Consider the following 26,388-nt stretch of genomic DNA (forward strand, 5'->3'; position numbering starts at 1 on the left):
CAAGGACAGAAGAACAGCAAAGACCTGACTTTAACACCTCCAATGACTGTAATACAAAATACTGCCTAATAAAGTTTTATGGATAGTTGCACATTTTTATAATAAAGTATATTCTTCAAACTGTTTTGAGTTTAGCCAAGAATCTTATTAATGATACTATCTAAAAAAAAGGTTACTGTGCCACTTGTCTGCATACCACAGGGGATTTGTCAAGATCACCCCACAACATCCATCACACCACATTTACTAAGTGACTGCTTCTTTACTGCATTTCCATTTAAACTTCCACATAAGACACTGTACTCAGATCTGTATTTTGTAAATGAGTAGTCTTTCAGTCTCACCACTAATCACTGATGTAAATGCTCTTCCCATTGCCCTTTTTTCTTCGTCTGACAGTGCGTTTATTTTCCTTTAAATGCTTCATTTTGCATCAGCTTTTACTGTTGTGTTGTACTTCCAGAAGCGTTTGCAGCTTCCTTCTTCTCCTCAGGGCATTTGAATTCTGAACATTCTCTGTCCAGTGAGAGAAAAGACCTGTAGAAGTCACCCAGATATGCAATCTCCCGCATGGAACTTCCTGCGTCCCTGGGAAGCATCGGGTTTCAGACCCTGTTTCAGAGGGCACTAAACTGCCCCAATGACAACCTTGGCACAGATCCCACGGGCCTTGCTTTGCAAGGTATGGAGGTAATACCGAAAATGTGGGCAAATAAAACTCTCTGAGACCCATTTTGGAGTTTTAGAAAGCAAGCATCCTTTACCAGGCCCGGGCAGCACAAGGGAGTGATCTCCATCAATCATGTGCAAGAAGAAAAAAGCTGGTTACAGAATATATTTCCCACTTATATGCATATATATAAATTCCCACAGAAATCTTGTCCACATTCTACTCATTTCCAAGGTCTAATTTTAATGTTATTATGAACATTGTAACAGTCAAAAGTCTTGCTAATTTGGAGCAGGCTCAGCTCTCTGCTTGTCCTTGCATTTGAGAGGGGGAGAGACTGCAAATAGAGGCGGTTGCAAAGAACACATCTGTTCAGCACAGATCATACTTCACACACATTATCATCTCCAAAGAATGAACCATGTGTGAAAAAAAAGTGAAAAAAAACATATCCGAGGGACATTCTAACTTTCAAAAAAAACAATTACTTAGATGAAAATAGCTTAAATCAAAAATATTCCACTTTTTGCAATAGTAACTACTTCTTGCTTGAGAGGATTTGGTGAGGATGGAGGCAGTTGGTTTTTTTGAGGGGGACTTGTCAGAATCATTGAATCGTAGAATCATAGAATAGTTTGGGTTGGAAGGGACCTTAAAGCCTGTGCAGTTCCAACCCCCCTGACATGGGCAGGGACATCCCACTAGGCCAGGCTGCCCAAGGCCCCATTCTGGCCTTGAACACCTCCAGGGATGGGGTATCCACAACACGAATGAATAAAACCCCACTCCGCAGCCCGCGAAGGGCATGCCCCGCCCCCTGCCCCGCCCCGCCTGCTGCTGGCCAATCGGAGCGCGCCTGTCCTCCCTCTCCCCCCCCCCGGCCCGAGACCCTTCGTCCGTTTCCGCGAGCGCAGCCCGATCGTTTCCGGCTGTTCCCGAAGCTAGAGCCGAGCCTCCTCGGCAACTTCCGGCAACCCGGAAGGGAAGCGGGCAAAGGCGCTCGGGTGTCTCCGGCAGGGCTGGCGGAGGGACGCCGACCATGCGGTTCCTCTCACGAGCTCTCCGCGCGGCGCGAGGCTGCGGGGCTGCGGCGCTGCCCCCTCGGAGCCCCCCGGAGGCGGCGCCGCTCGGGAGGAGCGTGCCGGGGACGTGCCGGCAGCAGCCGAGCCGCGGCCTGAGCGCTCGGCCCCGCTTAGACGAGCTGTTCGCCTCCCCGTCTTTACGCCGCCTGCTGGAAGCGCGGGACGGGGCGGGAACGGAGCTGGCGACGCGGATCCAGCGGCTGCGCGACAAGGAGCAGGAGCTGAGTGACACGCGGGAGCTGGCGCGGCAAGGTGAGGGGCGGGGCCCCGCGATTCCTTGTGGTGGGGAGGGGACTTGATTTGCATACGCCAACGCGATTGGTGGAGCGCCCCGAGAGGGCGGGCATGGGGCGGGGCTATCAGGCGCAGAGGGTATAATTTGCATAAGCCGACGCGATTGGTGGATCGCGCCAAAGGGGCGGGTGCGGACGAGGGCGAAGGGGCGAGGCGGCGAATGGAGGGACGCCGCGGTGCCTGCTGGTTCGGAGGGAAGGGATAATTTGCATACGCCAACGCCATTGGTGGATCGCCCCAAAAGGGCAGCTGGGGGCGGTGTTTGTTGGCGTGGAGAGAGGCGGGGCGGTGGAGGGGCGCCGAGGTCTCGGCTGGCTCGAAGCGGAGGGCTTTATTTGCATATCCCAGCGCGATAGGTGGAGCGCCCCAAGGGGGCGGGGCTCGAGGCGTGGAGAGGCAGTGCTAGTGGCGCGGAGGGGGGGCGTGATTTGCATACGCCAACGCGATTGGCGGAGCGCTCCCTTGGGTAGCGGCACGTGCCGGCGTGGGCGGTGGCGGGAGGGCGGTGAAGGGCGGGGAGGTTTCCTCATGGCCCCCATTGCGGGAAGGGAAACCGACCTGCTGGGCAGAGGTCAGGGCTCGAGTGAGCGTAAGCGAGGGCAGTGTGATGGCATCTGTTTCGCATGAAATAAAGATAATGAATCAGGGGTAGAAAACTTCTATTTTTTTTCGTAGAATCATTACGGTTGGGAAAGACCTCTAAGATCATCAAGTCCAGCCATCAAACACACCACCACCATATCCCAAAGCACCACATCTACATGATTTTTGAACACCTCCTGGGATGGTGACACCACCACTCTCCTGGGCAGCCTGTTCCAATGTTTCACTACTCTTTGGGTAAAGAAATTTTCCCTAACATCCAATCTGAACCTCGTACCAGTGCCCTACTGCCCACATCCCTGGGCAGCCTGTTCCACTGCCTGACAATTCTTTCAGTGAAGAAATTTTTCCTAATACCCAGTCTAAACCTCCCCTGGTGCAACTTCAGGCAATTCCCTCTCATCCTATCACTTGTTACTTGGGAGAAGAGGCCAGCACTCGCCTCCTTTCAGGTGGTTGTAGAGAGCGATAACATCTGCCCTCAGCCTCCTCTTCTCCAAACTAAACCATCGCAGTTCCCTCAGCCGCTCCTCATAAGATTTGAGTGTATGGACTTTTTCTTGTTGTAAAAGCAGGCCAGCGTGCCTGCCTACACGCATCTGTTATGGCAGTCATGGACCGTGGCATCTGTGCTGCCTCTACACTGTGATTTAAGTTTGAATTGTGTTGGTACCTGCACGCTTTTAATGTTGCCAATCAGCAAATATTTTTTTACCCTGAATCAAACTTTGTTTTGGTAGCAGTTAGAAAGATAAATGCAGAAAAACATTGCTATAGTATCAGTAAACATTCAGTAGATGATGATGTGTTTCTTAGATCCCCTGACACATATTGCTTCTCTAAGTATGGCTCACTTCAGCCTGTTAACTGTAGTCAGTTATTTCAGATGACGGAGATGACAAACACTGTCTGAAAGCAGATGGTCTCTTCTTTTTCCTGTTCACTCTGTCCCACCTCAAAGTGAAAAAGGAGAACTGCTTCCTTTGAACAAATTAATCAGTGACCCAAACTAATTAAATGAAATGAAATAGAGGATTTTTTCCCCTGCCTTTCAGAACCTGCTGTAGAAGCCAATGTTGGCAAAACCAGGTTTTGAACCTTTGCATGAACTTCAGCAAAGTGAAGTGATTACAAGTGCTTAATCAAGCAACTTTGAGCACCTGCATACTTCATACTTAAAATTATCTGTATATGTTATTTTAAACTCATTTTAGAGCTTATTACATTCACACCTCAAAGTATTCATCTGCTATTAAATAGATTATTTCTTAACTGTACAATAATTGCGCTGTGAATAACTGGTTTAATTTTCATCTATTTGTTATTATTTAATTCTTATCTTTCCTTCTGTGGGCCTTAACCTCTTGCCCTTGATCAGTCAGTAGCTATTGTAAAAAGAAACTAGATAGTTGGAGATGATCAAATTTACATGTTTATAGAGTTAGTCAGCTAGTCAACCATGCATGCTGTTAGCCAGCTGCAAGTAAAGTATGCTTGATGTTAAAACCAATTTGCACATGATTAGCTTTTTAATTTCCTTCTTACAGAAATGATTGGTGTTGAATGTAATTCACCAATGTTAGACTTAAATTCTGAAGTCAAAAAGTTTCATTTAAATATGTGCTAATGACTAAATGCACTTCCAGGGCTGAAAAGGTGTGGCGTTATTGTAAGAGTGCACCTCCCTTCTCAGATGAATGCATTTAAAAGACTGTTGTACACAGGGAAAAATAAAGAAATCTTTCATCTTTCTTTTTCTTATCTTGCTGCTAGCTGTGCAGTTATGTGTCCTTGTGCTCACCCTAGTTCCCCTTTCTTCTTTGTGTGTACCATTTTCTCCTTTGGGGGGTAATACTATTTCTTCTTGGTGAGTGAGCTGAATCAGTGTGGCTTAGAGGCTGCTTAAGAAGTTGATTTGGGGCTGTTTGTTTTGGTTTGGTTTTTTCCCTATTTCTGGAGGAGAGGAGGAAGTTTGATATTGACCAGAAAGAAAAGGAACATCTTAACACATCAAAACTGTAGTTCAGAAAAATAAGTCTTTAATTGTCAAGCATTTGTATTGAACAGTCAAGTAACACTTTAAAATTACAAGTTCCTCTTATGCAAGAGTTCTTCTGTACCTTTGTTTTTAGTGTTAGAAGTTCTGCAGCTATTCTGGAATAAATTGACAGAGATAAAATACTTGAAATTGCTACTGCTATCTTTAGATTTTTGTATACAGTGATAGGGGTAACGGTCCTTTTAATAAAGACTGACAACTTTGGGACTGCTTTGCTTTTTAAATTCTTGTTGTTTCTGTCACAAAGAAATACAGAAAGGATTTCTTAGAATCACAGAATGACTGAGGTGGGAAGGGACCTCTGGAGATCATCCGGTCCATCCCCCTGCTCACACAGGGCCACTTAGACCAGGAGGTCGCTCAGGGTTGTATTCGGATGGTGTTTGAATAGCTCATTGGATGGAGACTCCACAACCACTGTTTGACCATGAGCACGACAATTGTTGGTTTTTTTGGTTGGGTTGGGCTTGTTTTTCTTTTGGTTTGGATATTTTTCTTTAAATATTCAAGTGGAATTTGTTGTATTTCACATTTTCCTATGTCTCATACCTGAACAATATCCAAAACCACTCTCGATATGTATTGCTCGTCTTTGTTGCAAACCGTGTTATTGATCTCATTTTCTGACAAGTTTAGTGTGTTGGGGAAGGAGGGGAGCTTGTGTGGGTTTTTTTGTGTTTGTTTGGGGTTTTGTTATAGTAAGTTCTTCATGTGGTTATTTTCCAGAAGGTTTTCTGAGTGTGGCACTGGTGTAAGTCTGAGGATTAACTATACTCAAATATTCCAGATGAGAGTGAAGATTTCCAGAAGCTTGCAGAAAGGGAAATCGCCTCTTGTGAAGAAGAGATAGCTGAACTGAAACATCAGGTTAGATCACCTTTAAAAGCCTCTATTTCCTTGCCATTCCTAAATTAACAAAAAAAAAAAAAAAGAAAAAGAAAAAAGTCTTCTCATCAAAATAAGATGTCTACAATAAACTCTTCTCCTCCTCCCCTCCTTGCCAACTATACCCGTCAACCACTGTCTGCTATCCAAGGAAAATGAAAAATGCACATGTTGTAGAGACAGCTTGTAAGTGTATGCTTACCTGTATCTGAAATTCTTTGAATCAATAAGTCTTTATCAGTAGATGGTATAGTTTGCCTTGTCTGGGTGTACCTTTATGCATATCCAGCATGCGATAGGTATTTATCTATTGGAAATATTAAACTTGTATGCTATCAGGCAGACTAGTTTGGCTTTTTTTTTCAAAAGTTTAATACTATGTAATTACTTTCAACTGCTACCTTATATACACTGTATCTGTTGTTCAATAAAAAAATATGTTTGCTACATAAACTGTTGCATGTTCTTAATGTTACATGTGAAGTAGAAGCTGGCATTATTGCATAGTTTATTCCTTCAACGACAATACAACAATCACTTTATAAATAGTTTTGTAAAAACTTAAGACTTTGCTAAAAGAAGTAGTAGTCTGTGGAAAGAAACATCACTCAATGCTAAAGGAAGGTGATTGAAAAGCATTTGTAAAACATCCATACTATCGTGCCTGTTTTTTAAAATTGTGGTACAAGTTTTTGGTTCTAGCGTGTCTTTCTTCTACAGATTGATATAAAGCTAGCTCTCCCTTTTTTATATAAATGAATAATACAGCTGAGTTGTTATTGAAGTACTGTCCTGCTAAACATCCACACTTTCTTAGCTCTGTAGTTGAGACCAGGTTAAAAGGGAATCTGGCAGGAAGGGACATGCTCAGTTGTCTTGCAAGAACTGGCATGTGTTCTGTGGTGTCCAAATGCCACAGTGTTCCTGGTGGATGAAAACTTCTGTGAAGTTTCATAGGTCTTGAGAGAGACCTATGTGGCTCCTGCAACGGGACAGACACAGGGAGCCTTCCTGCAGTGCAGTGTCCCACCTCTTCCTGACTGATGCTTCTTCACTGGGAGAGGCATGAGAAGCCCGTCCTCTGGGTAACCAACGAGTTAGAGCAGGAGAACATGGCCTTGATCAGTTACAGACTTGTCTGGCATTTTGTACTATCTAAGTTGCAGAAAGCAATATCAGAGGGAAGTCTTAGCTGGGTGTTTTTGTATTCGCAGATAGTATTGCTTTTGATTCCTTCAGAAGAAACAGACAAGAGTGATCTTGTCATGGAAGTAACGGCTGGAGTTGGAGGGCAGGAAGCTATGCTGTTCACCTCGGAGATATTTGATATGTACCAACGATATGCTGCCTATAAAAAGTGGAAATTTGAAATATTAGAATACTTTCCCAGTGAAATAGGTCAGTAATGAAAATACTTGATCTTTGTAACTTTTTCATTTAAGTTGAAACGCTCATTCATGTGACACTTAAATTTCCTGACTACAGGAAGGTAATTCATTCTACCTTAATTTTAGAAGCAGAAGATTGTTTGAATGTCTGAATACAATGTTCCTCGGCTTCTGTATTTGATAACAAAATTCCATTTCAGAAGTACTATTAAAATACTAAAATAAAAGTTGTCTTTCGGTAGTTTAAAAAAGTAGAAATGAAATTAAGTGCTTGCCAGAAAAAAATTCAGAAAGTGATGCCGATGTTTTAGCTTTTGTTTTTTTAACAAATCTGGATTACACATACATTTTATTTGGATATGCTGTTCTACTTAGTTACTTAATATTTCTAGGGTTTCTAGATCACTTTGGTTGCAGGTTGAAAGTGTGTTTTATTATTATGCATCCCTTGGTAGAGAGGGATCAGTATGATTAAAACTGTTCATGAAATTTAATCGAAAACATCTTGAATTTGTCTGAAATAATGTCATCTGAGGGTTTATGTAAGGAAACAGGATGTTTGGGTATAGCTCATCTGTAACAGCTAATGGATGAGCAAAGTGGAGGAATTGTTGAGACTTTGAGAGGAGAGATAAGAGATGCATTTATTTATTAAAGTCTTCAACTAAAATTTCACAGGTAGTTGGTTTAACAGCTTGATGCCAGTAAAAGATGTTTCTCCTTTCTCCCCTCCATTCTTTACTGCCTTTTGGTTTTGTGTAGTTCTTTTTTTTTTTCAGTCTGTTTTAGTGGTCTTTCACTTAAACTGGCAAAGGATAGTTTTTTGCCTATTTAATTGTCAAGTCAGTTTTCCTGAGCCTTGAGCTAGCATAAGATAAGCAGCAACATAGAGCTGAATGCAAAGAGGTGGAAAAACTGGATCTTCTGGTAGTGGTGAGCTGTGAAATTGGTTCACTGTGTCTCATGGAACAGTGTCTTTGCAAAGATGAGGATTGGTAAGTTTACACAAGAGACTGAGGTAGTGGCACATGTTAGTGTAAAGTTGTTTCTTAAAGATCAGGCTGCTGTCTTTTTGTTGCTGTTGACTTCTTTGCATTGGCAGTTCTGATTATCTGTCTTCACAGAGTCTCATCACCAAGTAAATCCAGCCAGAAAACAGCACACAAATAAACCCTGATAAGTTTTCAGGTAATCCAGTAATGAGGAGAAGCACTCATGAGGGTGGTGGAGGTGGAGACAGTAGCGTGTGGCTACTACCAATGGCAGTGAGAAAACCAGTACCTTCCAGGAGGGAGAGGTTCAGTCAGCTGAAGCCACCTGTGAAAGTGCAATCCAAAACATGGAGACATGACAGGGATTTTATTTTTTTGCCTAACAGATTGCTAGCCCCAGTTCTCAGCATGCTAAATTTGCTAAGTTCCTCTGTGTTAACAGATCTTCAGGTTTACAGTCATCCATGCTGCCATGAGTAAGGGCAGCACACTTTACTTGCCTACATTTTCCTGTGGCGATAATTTGTATGTTATACAGGATACGAATCAGTAATGGGCAGTTGTGCAGTTTACTGCTCCTATCTTAATTTGGTTGTGAAACTTTACCTGTAGTCATACTTTCATCACTACTTTTTATTTTTTTAGTGACGACTTGAAGTGGAAATGGTAAAAGCTAGGATGTTAGGATATGCAATCTGTCAGAAAATCTCTGATCTCTATTCAGTCAACAACATAATTGCAGAGAGATTTTTAGCAAGCTCTGAGAAACGTGAAACATCTTCTAATGCTGCTTCAGTTCACTTAAGACGAATTTTGCGCTTGATGTTTTCAAGTATCTCGAGCATTTTCAGTTTCGACCATGTAGAAATTAAAAAAAAAATAAATATCCACAAGTCTCCTAATTAAGCTTCTCATGTTATTAAGCTACTTTACCCTCTTGATGATGGTCTTTCTGTGCCTTAAGACCTTTCTTGCATAAGTACAGTTTTTGATTCACTGTTACATATTGAGAGATTATGCATGGAGGAATACAGTTCAGAACATCACAAAACATCACAAACTGGTAACTCAAAAATCTAAGTACAGGCTTGATTTGTTATCTGTATTCACACCTCAAAAAAAGGGAGGCCCATGTCTTCACCTATCAGATACACAGATACAATTTAATTTAATGGATTTCACTTAACAGCATTTTAAAAATCTGTAATACAATTTTATAAGTGTTATATCTGTAACATGTTCAAAAAATAACTTTCTTTAGAGTTCCTGGCAGGTAATTTATTTCAAGTTGATGAATATGAATTCAGGTTTTCACAGTATCACAACTTCCTTCTAGAGTGGCTTCTCCCAATTCAATTAATGTACATTTTTTTAATTTCATGAGGCTTGAATTGTGTTGTCTATTATCTAAATCTATTATTAATAATAAACCTTTTTTTTATGGCCAAGAGGTCATTTGTCAAGTGAACTGTTTGCACAGTTCAAGTGAATGTAGGAACAAGAGGCTTTATGTTACAGTGCAGCTTGTTACTGAAAGAGGAAAGTCATATTTATCCCTGTTTGTGATGAGGCAAATACTTTGCCAGGAGCTGAGCCCGTTCAGCCTTCGAAGCCAACAGAAATTTATTACCTTTTCTTTAAAAAAAAATAAATTGAATAAATGTGGTGTGTATTAGATGAATGTAAAGAGCATGGGGGAAGGGTCCGAGTCTTTTTTATTTTGTATAGTACATGAAGGAGAGAGTTGCCCTTTCCACTGAGGCAAGACTTAGGTGGGGTGAATCCCAGCAGTCATACAACTTCGCCTTCAGGGCACATTTTCACAGCTTAAACAAGGGCTGTCCCACCTTCCAGCCCTTTGCTAGCCTATGTTCCTTCTGTGTCTCAGCTCTAGAAGTTTTGAGGCCACAGTGCTAATTGTATCAATCCACTGATTTGGCTTAAACTATGCTTTTGGATAATTTGAAGTCAGGCCTGACTCAACTTGCAGTCTTGTGATTGGAAAGCAAAGAGAGTTGTGCTTGACTACCCTTTTGGTGAAAGCTCATCCCTTGAACAAGGAGCCCACACTCTCAGAGCATTCTCTTTAATGTCTTAGATGGGAAACTGAAGTAATGTACTAACGTAGTATGTATCTAGCCATATTTTCTCTTTGAAGTCACTTGCTGGTGACTCTAGGCTATTGCATCCCATCCATGCTTTGTTTTACTGGACTGCATAAGCAAAAGCAAAGTCCTTTATTAAAACATCACATTCCCTCATTTCAGAAAGCTCCAGAATTTGCCTGAAATCCTAGTGTCAACATGTGTGAACAAGGTAAAAGTTAAACAAAACTGCAGTTAAGAATCAATTTCAGTCCACTCTTAATTGACTTAACTGACCTACCCCAAGGGATGCCACTGTGCAAAAATAGCACATCCAAGATTCAGCATGCACATTACAGCACAAACCCACACATCATTCATCTGCCTGTGGTGGCAAGGCAGAAACACAGATGTGGGACTTTGTCTCAGTGCCACATAAAGAAACAAGTGCAAACTCCCGCTGTTGTTCTATGTACATCAGTTTTCAGGGCAGAGAGGGGCATTTTAATTGAAAGGGTAAGCATCTAATTAGGAAGAACTAAGTATATTTGACAGACCTATGACATGTCTGCCAGGGTAGAGGGTCTGTTGAAATGTCATTAGATTTGGCTGTATTTCATGTTACACTTTTTTTTTGTAATGGTTGATTTAAAGCAGTATGAGCTGCATGCGTATCTTTTGAATCAATTTCTTGGTCATCTCATGCTAAACACTACAGTGCCACAGGCATACTGTTGTCACTACAAACTTAAACTGTCTTGAATGTGTCACAGATGTGGCTGTAGCTCAAATAGACAAACTGTACTCATGGTATATATATTGTGCCAGGAGAAGTGAGGGAGAAAAGACAGAACATTAGTTTTTGCAATTAAATGCTTATCACATCATTAATGCTTGTCAGTAGTGTCACAGCCTTGCGGACATCGACATTATTTTTACTCCTGACATAGCCTGGCTTCTTCCTCATGTGTAGAGGTTGCTTATGATTTTTTTAGTAGTTGCTTTTATATTAAAAGGAGTAAATTCTATTACTCATCTACATTAATTATTTTGGGTTATACAAGATTCTTTTAAAGTAAAGGAATTAATCTTTTGTTAATTTGAATAGGATTTGCATAGCAGAAAAAAACCTTCACAATACCTGCTAGAATGACACTGATATAAACTGAAGATTTTGACAGATATTCTTATTTGTTAAGCTACATGCTTTACAGTCAGATGTATGCTAAACATGACAGATTTATCTTACAGAACTGATAGTCGATAAAGCCTACAAATTGAACTAGTGAAGCACTAAGTACATTGGACAGTGTGATTGAATCAAAGTAGTACAGATTTGTAGAAATAGAAGAAAAATTTTAGAAGTCAGAAGGAGAAAAAAGATTAAAGACAAAAGAAGAGGCAGTTTAGGCTATTTTTAAAAAATATGTCTGTAAAAGGAAATATATTTTAGTGCAGTTATGAGGGAATGTTAAATTTCTGTAGAATAAAAACATTTGCAAACCTCTGTGGAGACGAAAAACTTGGCCTACATTGTGGCTGATGATTTTTTCCCTGCTCTGTAGGGCATTTTCAGATTCTACATTGTTTTAAGTTGCTGTCTTGTCCTATGGTTAATGTCTGTAGTCCAGAGGTAGCCTAAAACAGTATTTATGAGGATTTATGTGCCTCTTTTCTCATCTGAGGTTTTGTGTTGCAAGACTTCAACAACAATACACTTTCAAGGCCACCTATCTCCTCTTTATTCATTGCCTTGAAATACCATCCACTGTGCTGAGAATGGGATCTGAGAACTGAGCTGGATTAAAAAACCAAAATGAGTGAAAAATTGCATTCATTTATAGTGCCATCATTTCTCTGATCCTTCAAACAGTTATACAGGCATGACTGAAGAGTTTGCACACTAGCCAACATAGAAGAGCAAGAATGCCATAAATTAGAGTGGCAATAAACTTTCTGTCATGAAACCGTGATTGTATTGGGTTTTACTTCCAAGTTCCAAGCTGCTGAATGCTAGTTTTTAGTACATTACTGTTAAGTATTTAGCTAGATGTGTTGGTAGGAGGAGCAGAAGTTGGAGCTCTGCTCCAAGGGAGCAAAAGAGTAAAATTAAATACAAGAGAAAGATGAGACATGGGTAGACTGCATAGAGGAGAATGAATCCTTTAGTCAAAAACTTGGGGTTTTTTTCCCATTGAATGATAAGGTTCTGAACCAACAGTAAAAATATTGATGTAGTTTCTGAAGGTGGCTTCCAAAATTTGGTCTTTAGGTAAGCTTACTACCAGTGTTAGAGTTCTACTATAGTTTATGATTGTATGTGTATGTACGTGGTTTGTAGACAATCTTTATATGTATATATAAAATATATATATAAAAAATTAGATTGGACTCTATAAAAAAAAGTGACAGACCTTTACTTGAGATTGTGTGTAAATATGTATGTCTGGCTTTGTTTTTAAGAGTTTTCTTGCATTTTTAGTGTAATTCTGCCTAAGTATTTAAGTTGGAAATTCATAATTTCAAGAATCAAATGACAATGGTATCTAATTACAGTGTTTGAAATATAACAATATACAACAACAACAGATTCTCTTACGGTTTTACGACTGTTTTCCTTCTATATTTAAGGTGGCCTAAGACATGCAGTTGCCAGTATAGCAGGTCTTGAGGCTTACAAGTACATGAAATTTGAAGGTGGAGTACATCGTGTTCAGCGGGTGCCAAAGACAGAAAAACAAGGACGCGTTCACACCAGCACGATGACTGTTGCAATATTGCCACAACCCACAGAGGTAATATTTATCTTTCAGTATAACAGACTTTACCATGATCAATAGTTTTACATGCCATATTGCTGATACCCAAGTGTTTTCTGTCTCTCGTTATTCTTTCTTAATGATTTTTTTTTAATCTTAGCTTGAAACTAAGTCATATTTGTTTGTTTATTCTTGTTTAAGTGGGCAAAGTAAATAATTTCTGCATTTCCTTGTAATCCTAATTTCAGGGAAGTCACTGGCAGTTTCCTTCACTATAATTTGAAAATTAACCATGACTGTCTTTCGCATGTTTTGTGGAAAACTTTACATTTTTTACAAAGTAAAATAAGACTGAATTAGTTTACAGAGTTTTCTTACCACCTTGTCCCCGTTTTTGTAGTGTCCTCACTTTCTCCTTCCATTCTCACCATATTTGGTTGGTTAAAACCAACTGGCTAGGTTGACCTTTGTTTCATGTTAACATAGCAAATTGTCAAAGACATTACTCTTTCCTATTCTCTCCCTAACTCCTTCCTCCCAGAGACCGTCACCCCATTCTAGAGCCAGCCAAGGAAATATGTTCCATTTTATCTAAAAATCATCTTGTCAATTTCAGATTCTGGTTAACTGTGCTGGAAGAGGGTGCAGAGCTTTCAGAAGAGGGGGTATATTAGTGCTAAGGGATGGCTATGCCTTAAGCTACTATTTGCTTGATTTCCTGTCTCCCATCATAGCACATTCTAATCTAGCTACAAGGATTTGTTAATATCATTATAAGTAGATAGGAGCTACCACTCAAACTTTCAAAAGTTTGATCTTGTCTGAATGGGCCTTATGAAATGAACCAACTATACATATTTCACATCTGTCTAGAAAGGTGCAACATAAATAAGTTCCTTTTTTTTTTTTCCTGTTTCCCATGACAGATGAGGCTGCAAATTAGTCCAAAAGATCTACGGATAGAAACAAAGCGGGCTACTGGAGCTGGAGGCCAGCATGTCAATACCACAGACAGTGCTGTGCGGATAGTTCATATTCCAACAGGTACTTCATTTTTTTCCCAAGTACAAGATCTACATTGCAAAACTGCTGTCAGAATTTCTTTGGGAAAAAAAAAAAAGGTTTTATTTTCAAACCTGGACAACAGTAGAGCAGAGTTTTCAAATAGTTTTGTAGTATGCTAACCACACCGTCTCATGCCCACACCAATTTGTAATAGTGAAGACTACTGGCTTTTGTGAGTATCCGTTTTCCCATTAAGCAAGATGCTTTGAAAGCATCCAGATCAGTTTCTATGAAAAAATATATATGTAAGTTTTCAAATAATTGAGAAGAAACTGAAAAACAGAATAGATTAAAATCTGATTATTTGCCTTTTTTTGACTAGTCTCCAAAAAAAAGAAATTGCTCTACTTCCATATTAAAATGTTACTTTTAATTGCAGAGTCTACTCAGATTGCCGATTTCGCTTGTCTGTTGGCTCCTTTCCCATATATTTCACATATAATTTCCCATATATATATTTCACATATAATTAGGAGGCCTATCCCCCAGGCTCAGGTTAGGAAACATTAGGACGTATAAGATACACCTTCAAATGCTACCTGATTTTAGCTATTGTATCTTTTTTTTTTATTGTCATTCCTAAGCTTTTTACTTCCCGTTGAGCAATCCACAACAGCTGCCTTGACTTTCATTGCTTTCAACTTTTCCTCTTCCCTATCGCAAACATCAGTCAGGCTTTACAGCCTCAGGGTAATCCTGAGTGCTTTTTATCTTTACATGTCCAGGTTTTTGCCACCCATTTCTTCATATTTATTGAAGATATTAATCCATTCTGTGCTTATTCCATCACCTCAGTAAAGCAGAAAGTAAACAGTGGAGAGTATAGAATTCTGTTGAAGTTATGGTGACAAAAATATACTCCAGATCAAAAAAGTTTTGAATCGCCTGCGTGTTTGGGAAAAAACCCCACAAACTAAAACCAGCAAATAATCTTAGCTTTTGCTGAAGGCAGCTGCAAGAGTTTCTTATAAAAATCTTAAAATGTATTGCAAATTTTTTGTGATTATGCACTTCAGGATTATGCACTTAAGGCCTTGGTTCATAGGGGGGTTTATAGCTCACCTTATCTCCTGACTTTTTCCTGTTCCACCTTTTCCTTCTTCATTCCTCTAGATCTCTCTTCATTCACAGTTGTCCAGTTACTTCTTCAATTTGTCTCATCCTAATTCTGTTCATAAACCTTTGTTGTGACCCAAAAGGTTGTTTGTAAACAAGTCTTTCATAAAGTAATACTATGTCATCTTATAAAAGCATACTGTAGTCTTACCAGAGTTACTTAAAATAAATCCAAATAACAACTTAGCTTGTGCCGTTTTCTTGCTATATTTCTTCTCCCTACTCCTTTCTTAGGCTGTTCACTTCTCAACATAACTTGAATTGTATGTTTTTGGAAGGAAAACCACATATTTTTATTTTCTTAGAAAATAGTGCCCACTTGTGTATATGCTGATCATATTCTATATACTTACTCTCTTGTGTATTTTACTGCTCCCTAAATACTACATCTGCTGGAACTATGGCAAAAAATTACAGGTATTAAAGGTGTCTTCTGTAAGTCAGATCGCATCATTTATCTTTTATTTCATTATCTACCTGTTGTCCAACATATTGAATTAAATTTCTTGTCTTATCACCTGTACAACTTAGCCTGTGCTTCTCTCCCAAAATGTATCATTAGACATTAATAAGCCTGGACTTTTACGTTCCCAGTCCAAAATATGTATTTATGAGAGAAACAGCAAATTGTAACATAATAAAAGTCTTCTGGAAAATTCAAACCCCTTTTAGTATGTATTACTGTCAAGTGTCAAATGTCATGATATTTTTGGCAGGGATCGTGTCTGAATGTCAGCAAGAAAGATCTCAAATTAGAAACAAAGAAAAGGCTATGCAAATGCTATGTGCTAAACTATACAACGCCAAACTGGAAGAAGAAACCAAAAGGAGAAACAGTGCTCGAAAGATTCAAGTGAGTTTCACTTAGTAAAGGTATAATTCTCTATGAGTGTGTGTTCTTGGGGTAGCTTATCTGTTGAAATACAAATAGTAAATGGAAATATAGAGGAACAGAAGTCCAGGAGGGACTTAAAAGAGGCAAAATAATTACATTCTACTTGAGCAATAGAGGTCATATATTAGCCAGAATTAAAATGTCAGTAGTATGTAAATTGTAGAAGTCTAGTGAAACAAACTGGATTAGAGCATAAGAAAATAGAACAGTTTTAGGAAAAGATGCAGTAAATTTGTTCTCTGACATGTTTGAGAGCAATTACTGCAACTACTGAACCAATCTAAACACTATGTAACTATACAAATTTTGGATAATCATGGAAGGAAGAGAGAGCTTTTTCTTTAGATGCCTAATCAATATTTCATCCTTTTAATAAGAAACATGATGACGATAAACTGATTCTTCTTGTTTGATAGGTTGGGACTAAAGGAAGATCAGAGAAGATCAGAACGTACAACTTTCCACAGGACCGGATTACTGACCACAGGATAAGCAGATCAGTGCATCATATTGAGTGTTTCATGCTAGGGGAAGAAATGCTAGATGAAATGATACAAACTCTGAGAGAATACGCTGATTATGAATCTTTAATGGAAATTATTTCAGAAAATGAAAAAAAGAATGTGTCCTGAATATTGCTCTTTGTCAGGCCATTACAACAGATGTAGACGTTTGTCTGCAAAGGAACTTCTCCGAGCACCACCAAGAAAAAGCAACTGCTTTTCAGGTCATGAAAGACACCACAATTTGTTTCCTCATGACTGATAAACAGTTTTCTTACTTGCTGAGTGAAAGACTTTATTACCTTTACATATGAGACATTGTTGCTACAGTAGTCTACTTAAAAAGTAAATTTGGCCTGGCAAGAAGTAACTGCAGATTTTAACTTTCTCCACTGAGAAGATACCGATACACCACTCTTGAAAGGTACGCATTAAAAAATGAGGTATTTCTGGTTCCATATTTCATTTAAACAGTAGTTTAAACATCAGTACAATGTCAAGTAGCTTACTTGAGAGAACAAGTTGGATTTTGTTTGAGTGATTGGAGGAAAGTGATTAATAAGTGACCCCATGATCAATCTGCATATTTGTTAATCACTTACCCATGGCATGGGAGATGGAGTAAAAGTGTATCTCCTTCATGTTTCCATGGCCTTCTGGCCCTTATTAATAAACACAAAAAATTGTTTAGGAATATCCCTTTTTCCAAAAAACAAGCTGTGCAAGATGAGTGTCAATTTAAGTGAGTTGTTTTTTAAAAGACTGTTTCTGTTCTTGAGTCAAAAGCAAAAAGAATCATTACAATAGTGTTTGGCTGATATGTCAGTCTCCATTTGGCTTCAGTCAGTTTCTCCTTTATGTTTTTAATCAGCTCTCCAGTTTATTGATTTTCTAATGGTTACGTAGTGTGAAGGATGTAATCTGATATATGAACACGTGGCTAGTGAAAACTTTTAACATTTAGTTTGGACTACAATCTGTTGTATAATCCCAAATGCATATAGCAATACAAAACCTTCAGCTTCCATGCCGCATTCCATCATGCATTGCATCTATACATATGTGTATACACATACAGGATGTATCTAAAATATAAATACTAGTAAATAAGAAATTGGAACCCAAAGTAAATTGTTGCCATCAGTATAGGGTGTTTACTTTTCAGACATCTAATTAAAATTAGCGTAAAATATTAGAATAGGAATATAGTAAGTTAGCTACAGATAGCTTATAGGAATGTATTCTTTTAACATCTTATATAAAAATCAACTGATTATTATCAGTTTATTATCTTCCTCTATTACTTGAGAGACAGCAGTTTGAACCAATGCATGTTAAAACCCACACAGAATCATGGAATACCTTTATCAGGTTTATTTTCTAGGAAATACTGCATGGTAGCTATGATTAAGTTAAAATCTTTTAATTAAAGATGCATAAGTCGACTTTAGATGTAGGAATACCTCTATGCAAAAGGTGAGGCACACATATTGGTAAGTGTGAGACCTAGGTCAGATTTACAACTCCCAACTGCATCATAAGAAAGTAAAAATAAACAGTGATGTATTTTGCGTGCAAAATAGTTAGATATTGTTTGGAGCAGAAACTACAACTGAACTCTTTATTCCTACCCGATCAATACTATAAACAGAAGAGTACAAAGGCACATGTGACAGTCTTCTTGCCTTCATTTAAGGCCAGCATATGTTACACCAAGTAGAGGATGGAGTTTGTGATTCCTTGTCTCTCACTCAGCTTCATACTGTTGCAAACAAATAAGGGCCATCAGCCAAGTCTTAGAACTGGACTACTGTATTAAACTTACATAAGCGTTCAGGTCTTTGTCACATTGACCTTCCCTGGTGTTTCAGCTAGTGGCCTGGCTGGCCAGGTCTTGCAGCCTCCCTGTGCTTGTGTGTCTTCTGAACAGACGGTAGATGTGGTGTTGCTTCAATAGTGGCCAGCCCTTGATCAGTGTGAGAGAAGCCAGGTATCACATACTTCTGGCAGGAGGTGTCCCAAAACTGCCTGTGACAGTGTCATACAAGGTGGACTTCACGATCTTGAGTGATACCTCCTTGCCCTGTCAGTGGCAAACTTTGCTTTATACAGTCTTTAAGTTCTGTTCTTGCTCCATGTTCAGGTTAACTGAAGATCTGTTTTCTCACTACAAATGCAACCTCCCAGAGCTGTGAGGTTATGGGTTTGGGAGCAGTGGGATCCCTGCACTGATATCCAGCCTGCTTAGCTCCCAGCAGCACTCCTCGCTCTGCTAGCTATAATAACCTTGACCAGTACCTGAAGGGGGTCTAAAAGAAAGCTGGGGAGGGGTTGTTTACAAAGGTTTGTAGTGATAGGTCTAGGGGCAATGGGTATAAACTGGAGAGGGGCAGATTTAGACTAGACAGAAGGAGGAATTTCTTCACTGTAAGAGTGGTGAGGCACTGGCACAGGTTGCCCAGGGAAGCTGTGGCTGCCCCATCCCTGGAGGTGTTCGAGGCCAGGTTGGATGGGGCCTTGGGCAGCCTGGTCTAATGGTATCTAGCAATCTAGTGTCCTTAGCCATCGCTGGGGGGTTGGAACTGGATGATCTTTGAGGTCCCTTCCAACTCAGACTTTGGGGGATAGAGTGATCTAGTGTCCCTAGCCATCGCTGGGAGGTTGGAACTGGATGATCTTTGAGGTCCCTTCCAACTCAAACTGTTCTATGATTGTATGACTATAGTTTAAAAGAAATAGATTTCTTCCACGGTAGGAACTCTGATCTAAGATCCTCCCCCAGACTTGACAACTCCTTCCCCAGTGCAGGATCTTTGAGTGTGCAAGGATGATGGAAAGATCTCAGGCGCATCCATTCATAAGAGCAAAACGCAGATGTAGGCGGGCGCCAAGCAGTCCTTCGGCCTGTATCACCCCCACCATTACCGTAGCGAGTCAGTAGGGGGTTCGTGTAGAAGAGCGCCCCGAGACCGCTGGGCTGGGGGAAGCAGGCGGGAGGCGCGGGCAGCCCCGCCCCCTCGGAGGGCGAGGGCGCGCGCGCGCGCGCGCTACCTTCCCCGCCACTCGCCTGCCCCTGTGCCGGCCGAGGAGGGAAAACGGCAGCGGCTGCGGTCCCGCCCCGCGCCGCCCCTGATTGGCCCCCGCCTTCTACCCGCGTTCCATTGGCTGCGCGGGCGCGGGCGGCGGCGCCGGATTGGCCGGCGCGGTTTTGGATACCAAATTCAAAGTTTTTAAAAGTACCCGGCAAAGGGCAGCCGCGCATTCCCTGCCCGCGGCGGCGCAGCCCTGCAGGTGAGCACGGGGCGCTTCCCAGCCTCGCTCCACAGCCCGCCGGCGGGACGGGGTGGGAGCGCGGGAGGGTCGGGATGGGGGGCTGAGCTGGGAACGGGGGGGATTGAGGGGCTGAGCGCGGAATGGTGGGGATGGGGCTGAGTTGGGAAGAGGCTGAGCTGGGAATGGTCTGAGCGCGGGATGGTGAGGACTGGGGGTTGAGCTGGGAATGGTCGGGATTAGGGGTTTGAGCGCGGAATGATGTGGATTGTGGGAATGAGCTGGGGTGAGCTGAGCTGGGGATGGTGGGGATGGGGGCGCTGAGTTGCGGATGGGGGTGTTGGGGGGCCGACCTGGGGATGGTCGGGATGAGGGGTTGAGCGCGGAATTGGGGGCGCTGAGCGCGGAATGATTGGGATGGGGGGGCTGAGTTGAGCTGGGAATGCCCGGGATTGGGGGGCTGAGCTGAGAATGCTCGGGACTGGGAGGGTTGAGGTGAGAATGGTGGGGATTTGGGCTGCGCGCGGGATCGTCGGAATTGGGGGTCTGAGCTGGGGCAGGTCGGGATTGGGGGTTTGAGCGCGGAATGGTCGGGATGGGGCTGAGCTGGGAATTGTCTGGGCGCGGGATGGTGAGGATTAGGGGACTGAGTTGGGAATGTTGGGGATTGGGGCGGCTGAGCTGGGAATGGTCGGAATTAGGGGGCTGAGTGCGGGATGGTGAGGCTTGTGGGGCTGAGCTGGAAATGGTGGTCAGTTTTAGGGGGCTGAGTGCAGGATGGCCGGGTTTGGGGGGCTGAGCGCGGGGTGGTGGGGATGGGGGGCTGAGGTGGGAATGGCCGGGTTTGGGGGGCTGAGTGCAGGATGGCCGGGTTTGGGGGGCTGAGGTGGGAATGGTCGGGTTTGGGGGGCTGAGCTGGGAAGGATGGGGTTGGGGGACCGAGCGTGGGATGGGCTGAGCTGGAGATGGTCGGATGGGGGAGCTTAGCGCGGGATGGTGGGTATTTGGGCTGAGCACGGGCGGGATGGTGCCGCATGGGCGGCCGCGGGGAGCCCCGGTCCCGCCGCCGGTCGGGGTGGGGCGCGCCCCGCTGACTGTCCCGCAGCGCTGGGGGCGCATCTCCCGCCGGCGGGCAGCGGGGCAGGCGCGCTCTCTGCCGCCCACCGGGCCACGCCGCCCCCTCTCTAGGGGTCTGTCCTCCAGCGTGGGGGAAAGCGGAGGCCCCCGAAAGTGCAGGGAGCGCTTCCAGGGGCATCGCAGGGCCGGGGGCAGGTTTACCGGGCGCCCCGAAACACGGGAGCGAGGGAGCATTTTCCGAGTTCTGCGGGGGTTTGGGCCAAAAGCTCCTCGACGAGGGGGCAGGGGAGGAGTGAGCTTAGCGAGGGCTTGGAGGGCTTGCATCTCTCCCCAACTCACGCTGTACAAAGCCATAAGCGTATTTCTCCTTTCTTCCAGCAGATGTGGGTATCTGAAACTTTCATGAAACGCATTTTCCTAGTACTCTTTTTTTTCTCCCCAGACTACTAGAAGGGCTTAATTCGTTGAAAATTTCCACTCACATGGGAGAGCTTATTTTTCATACTGATTGCAAAGCATATTAAAAATTATTTTCCCCTTCGATTAAACACGACAGAGATGGCTTCCTTCTCCCCCTCAGCCCTCACCCATCCCCCCGCAATTGTTAGTATAGATAGCATCACACTTTGGAGGGAAAAGAAACGGGACAAGAAAACCTCGATTTTTCTTTTGACCTTCCACCCTCTTAAAATGATAGTTGCAAGTAGCCCTTATTTTACTTTGATCACGGTTTAAGGGTTGCTGCTTTCCATTGTAATTTACACATGGATGTGAGCAATCAGACTTTTCCTGTGCCACCCATCCTCCTTCCATCTTAAAAATGCCAGATACCTGGCTGCATTAGCACCATTGCCTCTGGCCTTGGATGCAAACTTCAGGCTACTGGCCTGGCTATAACCCTGCAGGGGTCTGCTGACTCATGGATCTTTCTGCCACTGGTGTCCCTTACAGGGACCACATGTGTTCTTGAGCGCACCCTTGCATTTAGGGTAGGAATTGGAGGCATTAGTGTGTGTAAAAATAATCTAGTGGAATGGTGGCAAAGTAAAAAATCTAGTCAGTTTTTTTCAGCCCAAATATATGCAGCATAAAGTTCTAATTTGAGAGATCTGACATAGGTGTAATGTGTGACTGATAAAATCCTTAGTTCCACCAGTTGTCTGTGTTTCAGACACTAGAGGGTGAGTTGGGTAAAAGCTTAAAATTCATAATGCAGAAGGAAGATGTGATTGGTTCTTTAAGGAAAATGTGTGGTGTAGTTTATGCTGTGTTGTGATAGTTTCCTTGTTGTGCCTTGCAGGATACAAACAAAATAATGAAATCAAACCTTAACCACTCCTTCAAAATGAAATGTGATTTTGATTGTACAACTCTTCACGCTGAGTTTACACCATTAAAGACTGCTACAGAGAAGAAAAGACTGGAGGAATCCTGCCCCTTGAATTATGAGGAAGGCATTTGTAAAAGCTGTGCTGAAGAGCATCAGAAAATACTCTTTAGTGACTCATACCACAGAACCACCAGGAATCCAGATCTTAAAGATGAAGGAAGACCTGTACATAATAAAGAAAATGAGCAAGTAACCCAGAGACTTGATGAAGATATCTATGAAATGGAGGTACTAGAAAACAGTAAATTTAATGAGGACAGTGGTTATTCCTCTATGATAAGTAGTCAATACTCTGATGCAATAGAACATGAGGATAGTATGCCTTTGGCTGGGAATCTCTGTGATACACCAAAGCATTGTTTAACAAAGAACCAAAACCAAGCACAATTTTCAAAGAAGACTTTGTTGCCAGTAAGACATTATGAAGAAATGATTTGCTCAACTTTGAAAAAAAATGGTAAAAGAGATCTCAGGTCTTGGGCTGCAGTAGACAGAATTGTTCTTAGGGGAAATATTGAACTTTGTAACCTAATTGGAAAGAAAATGGGATTGGATAGAATTGACATTCTTGCCGAACTCTTCCAAAAGAACCTGAAGCATATATTATCAAGCATCTTAAGACATCTTGGTGAGATGGATTTAATTAAGTAAGTATATTGATCTCATTGTATTTCATTGGGAAAGTAAACAATCTAGTCAGATGGCTTAAGAATTTTTTAGATGTGGGGTTTGTGACATTTACTAAGTGTTCAGTGTTGTGTACTAATAGATTGAAACATGAACTGTCAATGTAAGCTATGATAGATGTGGACAATGTGTCTTACTAGAAGGCAAATTAAAGACTACAACTATGAGCATATCTCATTCTTCTACATAAAAGAAAAAGATTACATAGTTATTCCCACTATTTTGCAAAAACTTTTCCTTTTCTAGGAGGTAACTGATATGTTTGTATTGTCGTTGCAGTTTTGCCAAAGTCAGCAAAACGTGGCTGAAGATTCTACGAGAAGATAAATGGATTTTACAAATGTATAGTAAAGCTATGAAAAATATTTCTGTAAGTTTCTGCACTTATTAGGTATTTCAAGCTTAAATCAGCAGTGTCTTTCTGCTATTTTAGAATTCTTCACAGCCTTAAGAGATTGCATGAGGCTTTCTTAGGTTGAAAACAGTTTCATTGGAGTGTCTGAGTTTGTACTGTTAGAATGCACCATCTGCATTGTTACTAGTCACTTCGCTGTTAGTGTGTAAACTGCCTTTGGAGCCCAAGAAAGGTTGACAGAGAAGGTTACCAAAGGGAGAGATGCAGATGTTCTTAAGAGCTTCCACATGGCCTGTGATGCATAGGAAGGCAGGAAGAAGAGTCAGTACCAGCACTGCCCACTGGGCGAGCCCTAGAGGCTCTCATCGGAAGCTGGCTTGCTTGCTTGCGTGTCCCCACTGGTGCAGAAGAGAGAGCCTGAAAGGAACCACTCAGGTGATTGTGACCCAGGTTCTCTGCGTGTACTTTCTACAAGCAGTCTCTAAGTTGCAACATGTTGGCTACAGATAACTGAAAAGCTTTTTGTGCTGTGAGCTACTCCTAATACCTTTTTGTTGTACGAAGTGAAAAATACAAGATCCAGCCAGACTGACGTTGCATTTTACCAAGCCAAGACTTTTAAAACACTGGGTGTGGTTTTCTTCCTTGAGACGTGGAGAGACAGTGAAACAAGGCTTAGGATCTGCCACAGAATAAGATAGTCAACTAGTCTCTGTATTTTATGTAGTATTTTGTGACGCTAGCTTGCTGGGATGAAACAGTTGGACACCACTGAATGTTCATCTGATTAAGTCTGATTTCCTCCCTGCCACAGTATGGTTTTTGGGTTTTTTTTTGTAACTTGAAGTGCAAACTTAGAAAATTAGGGGAAGGCTTACTTCTCAGAAAGAAAACTTCAGGCATCCTCGCTCACCAGAGGATTGCCTTGTGCTTTAAAACCTTGTGGTGACTATGTTACATGCTCTGCCTAAATAATTACGATATGGTAATATGAAAGTAAGTTGCATTACGTAATAGAAGGTCGTTGGTTTTGATGGTCTGAACTAGAGGTCTGTTCTATGCACTTACGACAGTACTGACTGAGAAAGCTAAGGTAATATTAGCTTACTTCTGTTAAATAAAAAGTCAGTATCAGATACGTTTATTCTCATTTTTTATTCTTCTTTGTTTTTCATTAGAATGGCACTAAGGCATCAGAATATGCTGCAACAAGGGAGTATGTTCTCTGCCGAAAGGCTTTAACTTCCGTTCAGAAAGCAACCTCACCAAACAACTTGAATAAAAAAGTCACCAGATCTAAAGCCTCTAAGAAACACACCAGGCTGGTAGAGTTCTCTGAGGTAACTGATGATTTTCATTGGTCTTTTCTCATATCATCTGGCACACAATCAGCTTGTAAAGTATATTTTTAAAAGCAGTATCTCAAATTTGGCATGCTTGTAACGCTGTTAGAATGACAGACTATATAGCAATTTGTAGCATTAGAAATCTGGAAGTTCAACTGTGCACTGAAGTAGCAGTCTAAAATTTTTTGCCTTGATAAACATATGTATGTCTATAAAGAGACGTTTAGATTACAAAAACATTTTATTTTAACACTTGAGTGATATAAGGAGTTATACAAGTCTAACTTTCTCATGCTAAATGATTTGAAGTTGTAGATCTGTTTTTGTATCAAAAATTATTTAATTGGAGAGAAGTAGGAATTGCTTCCGGAGTGCTCCGTGGCTGAGATTTCTGGAAACATTTGTCTTTTTTTACCTCAACTGTTTGATTTAATTGAAATTCAGATTATTTTTTTTTCTTTTTTAAAATGAAAGTTAACTAAATCACCGTTCTTGGTTGAGGCTTGGAGGATTCAGGAGGGCTGTTTTCTTTTACTGTTTTGTATTTAGTATCTCTGACCATTAAATTTAAAATTTAAATAATTTTAAACTTTCTGACTATTCCAGTCCAATGCACCTGCCGGCTGTAGGATGATTATTCCTGTTCAATTTCCATTAGAATTTGATTCAGTCAGAATTAGGCTAAATTGTTTATTTAATCTCTTGAGTAGGAGAAGTTTTAACATTTTTTATAACTTGATCATGGAATGTTTAGGGTGCTTTTTACCCTATGCTTAAAACTTTCTTTATATGCTTTTCCCAACAGGCTGCCAAGTCCCTGAAAAACACTGAAAGCTTTAAAGCGTGCCATCGGTGTGGCTCACCTGCAAAATATGACTCCTATCTACAAAGAGCAATATGCAGTCGTGAAAGTTGTGGCTTTGACTTTTGCACAAAATGCATGTGCTGCTACCACAGCTCCAGTGACTGTATGAGTGGCAAAGCAGTGAAATCCATCTCAAAGCTAGGGCCGCTTCCTGGGACTAGGAAAAGCAAACAGAATCTACGGCGATTATGAGCCATCCATCCCGATACAGATTGTCAGGTGTTCCGTAAAAGCTTTTTTTGAGTTATGAAGTTTTCCACAAAGAAAATCGAACAAGAAAATACTTACTGCTCTTCTGCATTTAAACAAAGTTAATTTTATTATTCCTCTATACCATCTGGTCATGTCAAAATTTGAATCATCACGATTCTCAATTTTGAAAAGTCTTATTAATTACAAATTTAAAAGAAAATTCTGGATATGGATTCTAGTGACATATTAAATACTATCTTAACGATGTCTATTGTGTCCAGTCTTCAAAACACCTCACAATAATATTGACTAAAACAAAAGTTTTGGCAAGTAGCCAAGCCTAGCAATTCTTGAATGCTACAAGAGGGAAATACAAACTGTATTTTATTTAAATGTTTACTCTTGTTCAAAAGTCTTTTTTAAAAGCATTTATAGTGAGAATGTTAAGTGAGGCGAAGTCCTTTTTAACATAAAATCATGAGGGAGTCTAGATTTTAAGGGTTTTCTTCAAGGCTTTGCCTTAATTTTAAAATGTGAAAGGTCATAATGCCATTTTTCTGATGGTTTGCCTTATGTGAATATTTAATTGTTGTTCTTCCCTCATTTCTTCATTGAGAAACTGCCAGTTTTCCTTGAACTGATGTGATACCCTTTCACACTTAAAAAGAAAAAAATACTTGTATCTTGGCCATACTGCTAAAAAATTTCTTCGTTGGCCATTTCTTTCCAAATGATAAGATAAAGTTTTAATGTTTGTATATACTTGTAAATACTACTTTAAATATTATTCATGTTTGTCTTGTAAATGTGA

General features: G+C 41.1%; 2 protein-coding genes across 5 annotated transcripts; both read left to right on the plus strand.

Annotated features, from left to right (window-relative positions):
- The first annotated feature begins 1,558 nt into the window (after positions 1–1,558).
- Positions 1,559–18,697, plus strand: MTRF1L (mitochondrial translation release factor 1 like). 3 transcript variants are annotated; one of them, XM_054063158.1, is made up of 8 exons: positions 1,875–2,004; positions 2,722–2,886; positions 5,435–5,575; positions 6,808–6,991; positions 12,689–12,852; positions 13,743–13,860; positions 15,714–15,850; positions 16,309–18,697. In XM_054063158.1, the coding sequence occupies exons 4-8, from the start codon at positions 6,859–6,861 to the stop codon at positions 16,522–16,524; spliced, it is 768 nt and encodes a 255-aa protein (XP_053919133.1). In that variant the 5' UTR covers positions 1,875–2,004; positions 2,722–2,886; positions 5,435–5,575; positions 6,808–6,858; the 3' UTR covers positions 16,525–18,697. The 3 variants fall into 3 exon arrangements, with proteins under 3 accessions (XP_009568665.2, XP_053919131.1, XP_053919133.1); XM_009570370.2 differs by lacking the exon at positions 2,722–2,886 and having other exon boundaries at positions 1,559–2,004; positions 5,496–5,575; positions 16,309–16,524; XM_054063156.1 differs by lacking the exon at positions 2,722–2,886 and having other exon boundaries at positions 1,865–2,004.
- FBXO5 (F-box protein 5) lies at positions 16,684–26,388 on the plus strand. 2 transcript variants are annotated; one of them, XM_054063155.1, is made up of 5 exons: positions 16,684–16,819; positions 22,043–22,779; positions 23,099–23,189; positions 24,353–24,514; positions 25,326–26,388. In XM_054063155.1, exons 2-5 carry the CDS (start codon positions 22,058–22,060, stop codon positions 25,575–25,577), a joined length of 1,227 nt encoding a protein of 408 aa, XP_053919130.1. In that variant the 5' UTR covers positions 16,684–16,819; positions 22,043–22,057; the 3' UTR covers positions 25,578–26,388. The 2 variants fall into 2 exon arrangements, with proteins under 2 accessions (XP_053919130.1, XP_009568660.2); XM_009570365.2 differs by lacking the exon at positions 16,684–16,819 and adding an exon at positions 19,638–19,686.

Source organism: Cuculus canorus, chromosome 3 (genome assembly GCF_017976375.1).
Source record: "Cuculus canorus isolate bCucCan1 chromosome 3, bCucCan1.pri, whole genome shotgun sequence".
NCBI lineage: Eukaryota > Metazoa > Chordata > Aves > Cuculiformes > Cuculidae > Cuculus > Cuculus canorus.

What these genes read in the sequence shown, in the direction of transcription:
- FBXO5 (XM_054063155.1), top strand. Translation starts at nt 22,058, where the DNA reads ATGAAATCAAACCTTAACCACTCCTTCAAAATGAAATGTGATTTTGAT. An exon ending in AAGCTATGAAAAATATTTCT is followed by an intron (nt 23,190 to 24,352) that starts GTAAGTTTCTGC and finishes GTTTTTCATTAG; the next exon opens with AATGGCACTAAGGCATCAGA. An exon ending in GGCTGGTAGAGTTCTCTGAG is followed by an intron (nt 24,515 to 25,325) that starts GTAACTGATGAT and finishes TTTTCCCAACAG; the next exon opens with GCTGCCAAGTCCCTGAAAAA.
- MTRF1L (XM_009570370.2), top strand. Translation starts at nt 1,710, where the DNA reads ATGCGGTTCCTCTCACGAGCTCTCCGCGCGGCGCGAGGCTGCGGGGCT. An exon ending in GCGGGAGCTGGCGCGGCAAG is followed by an intron (nt 2,005 to 5,495) that starts GTGAGGGGCGGG and finishes CAAATATTCCAG; the next exon opens with ATGAGAGTGAAGATTTCCAG. An exon ending in TAGCTGAACTGAAACATCAG is followed by an intron (nt 5,576 to 6,807) that starts GTTAGATCACCT and finishes TTGTATTCGCAG; the next exon opens with ATAGTATTGCTTTTGATTCC.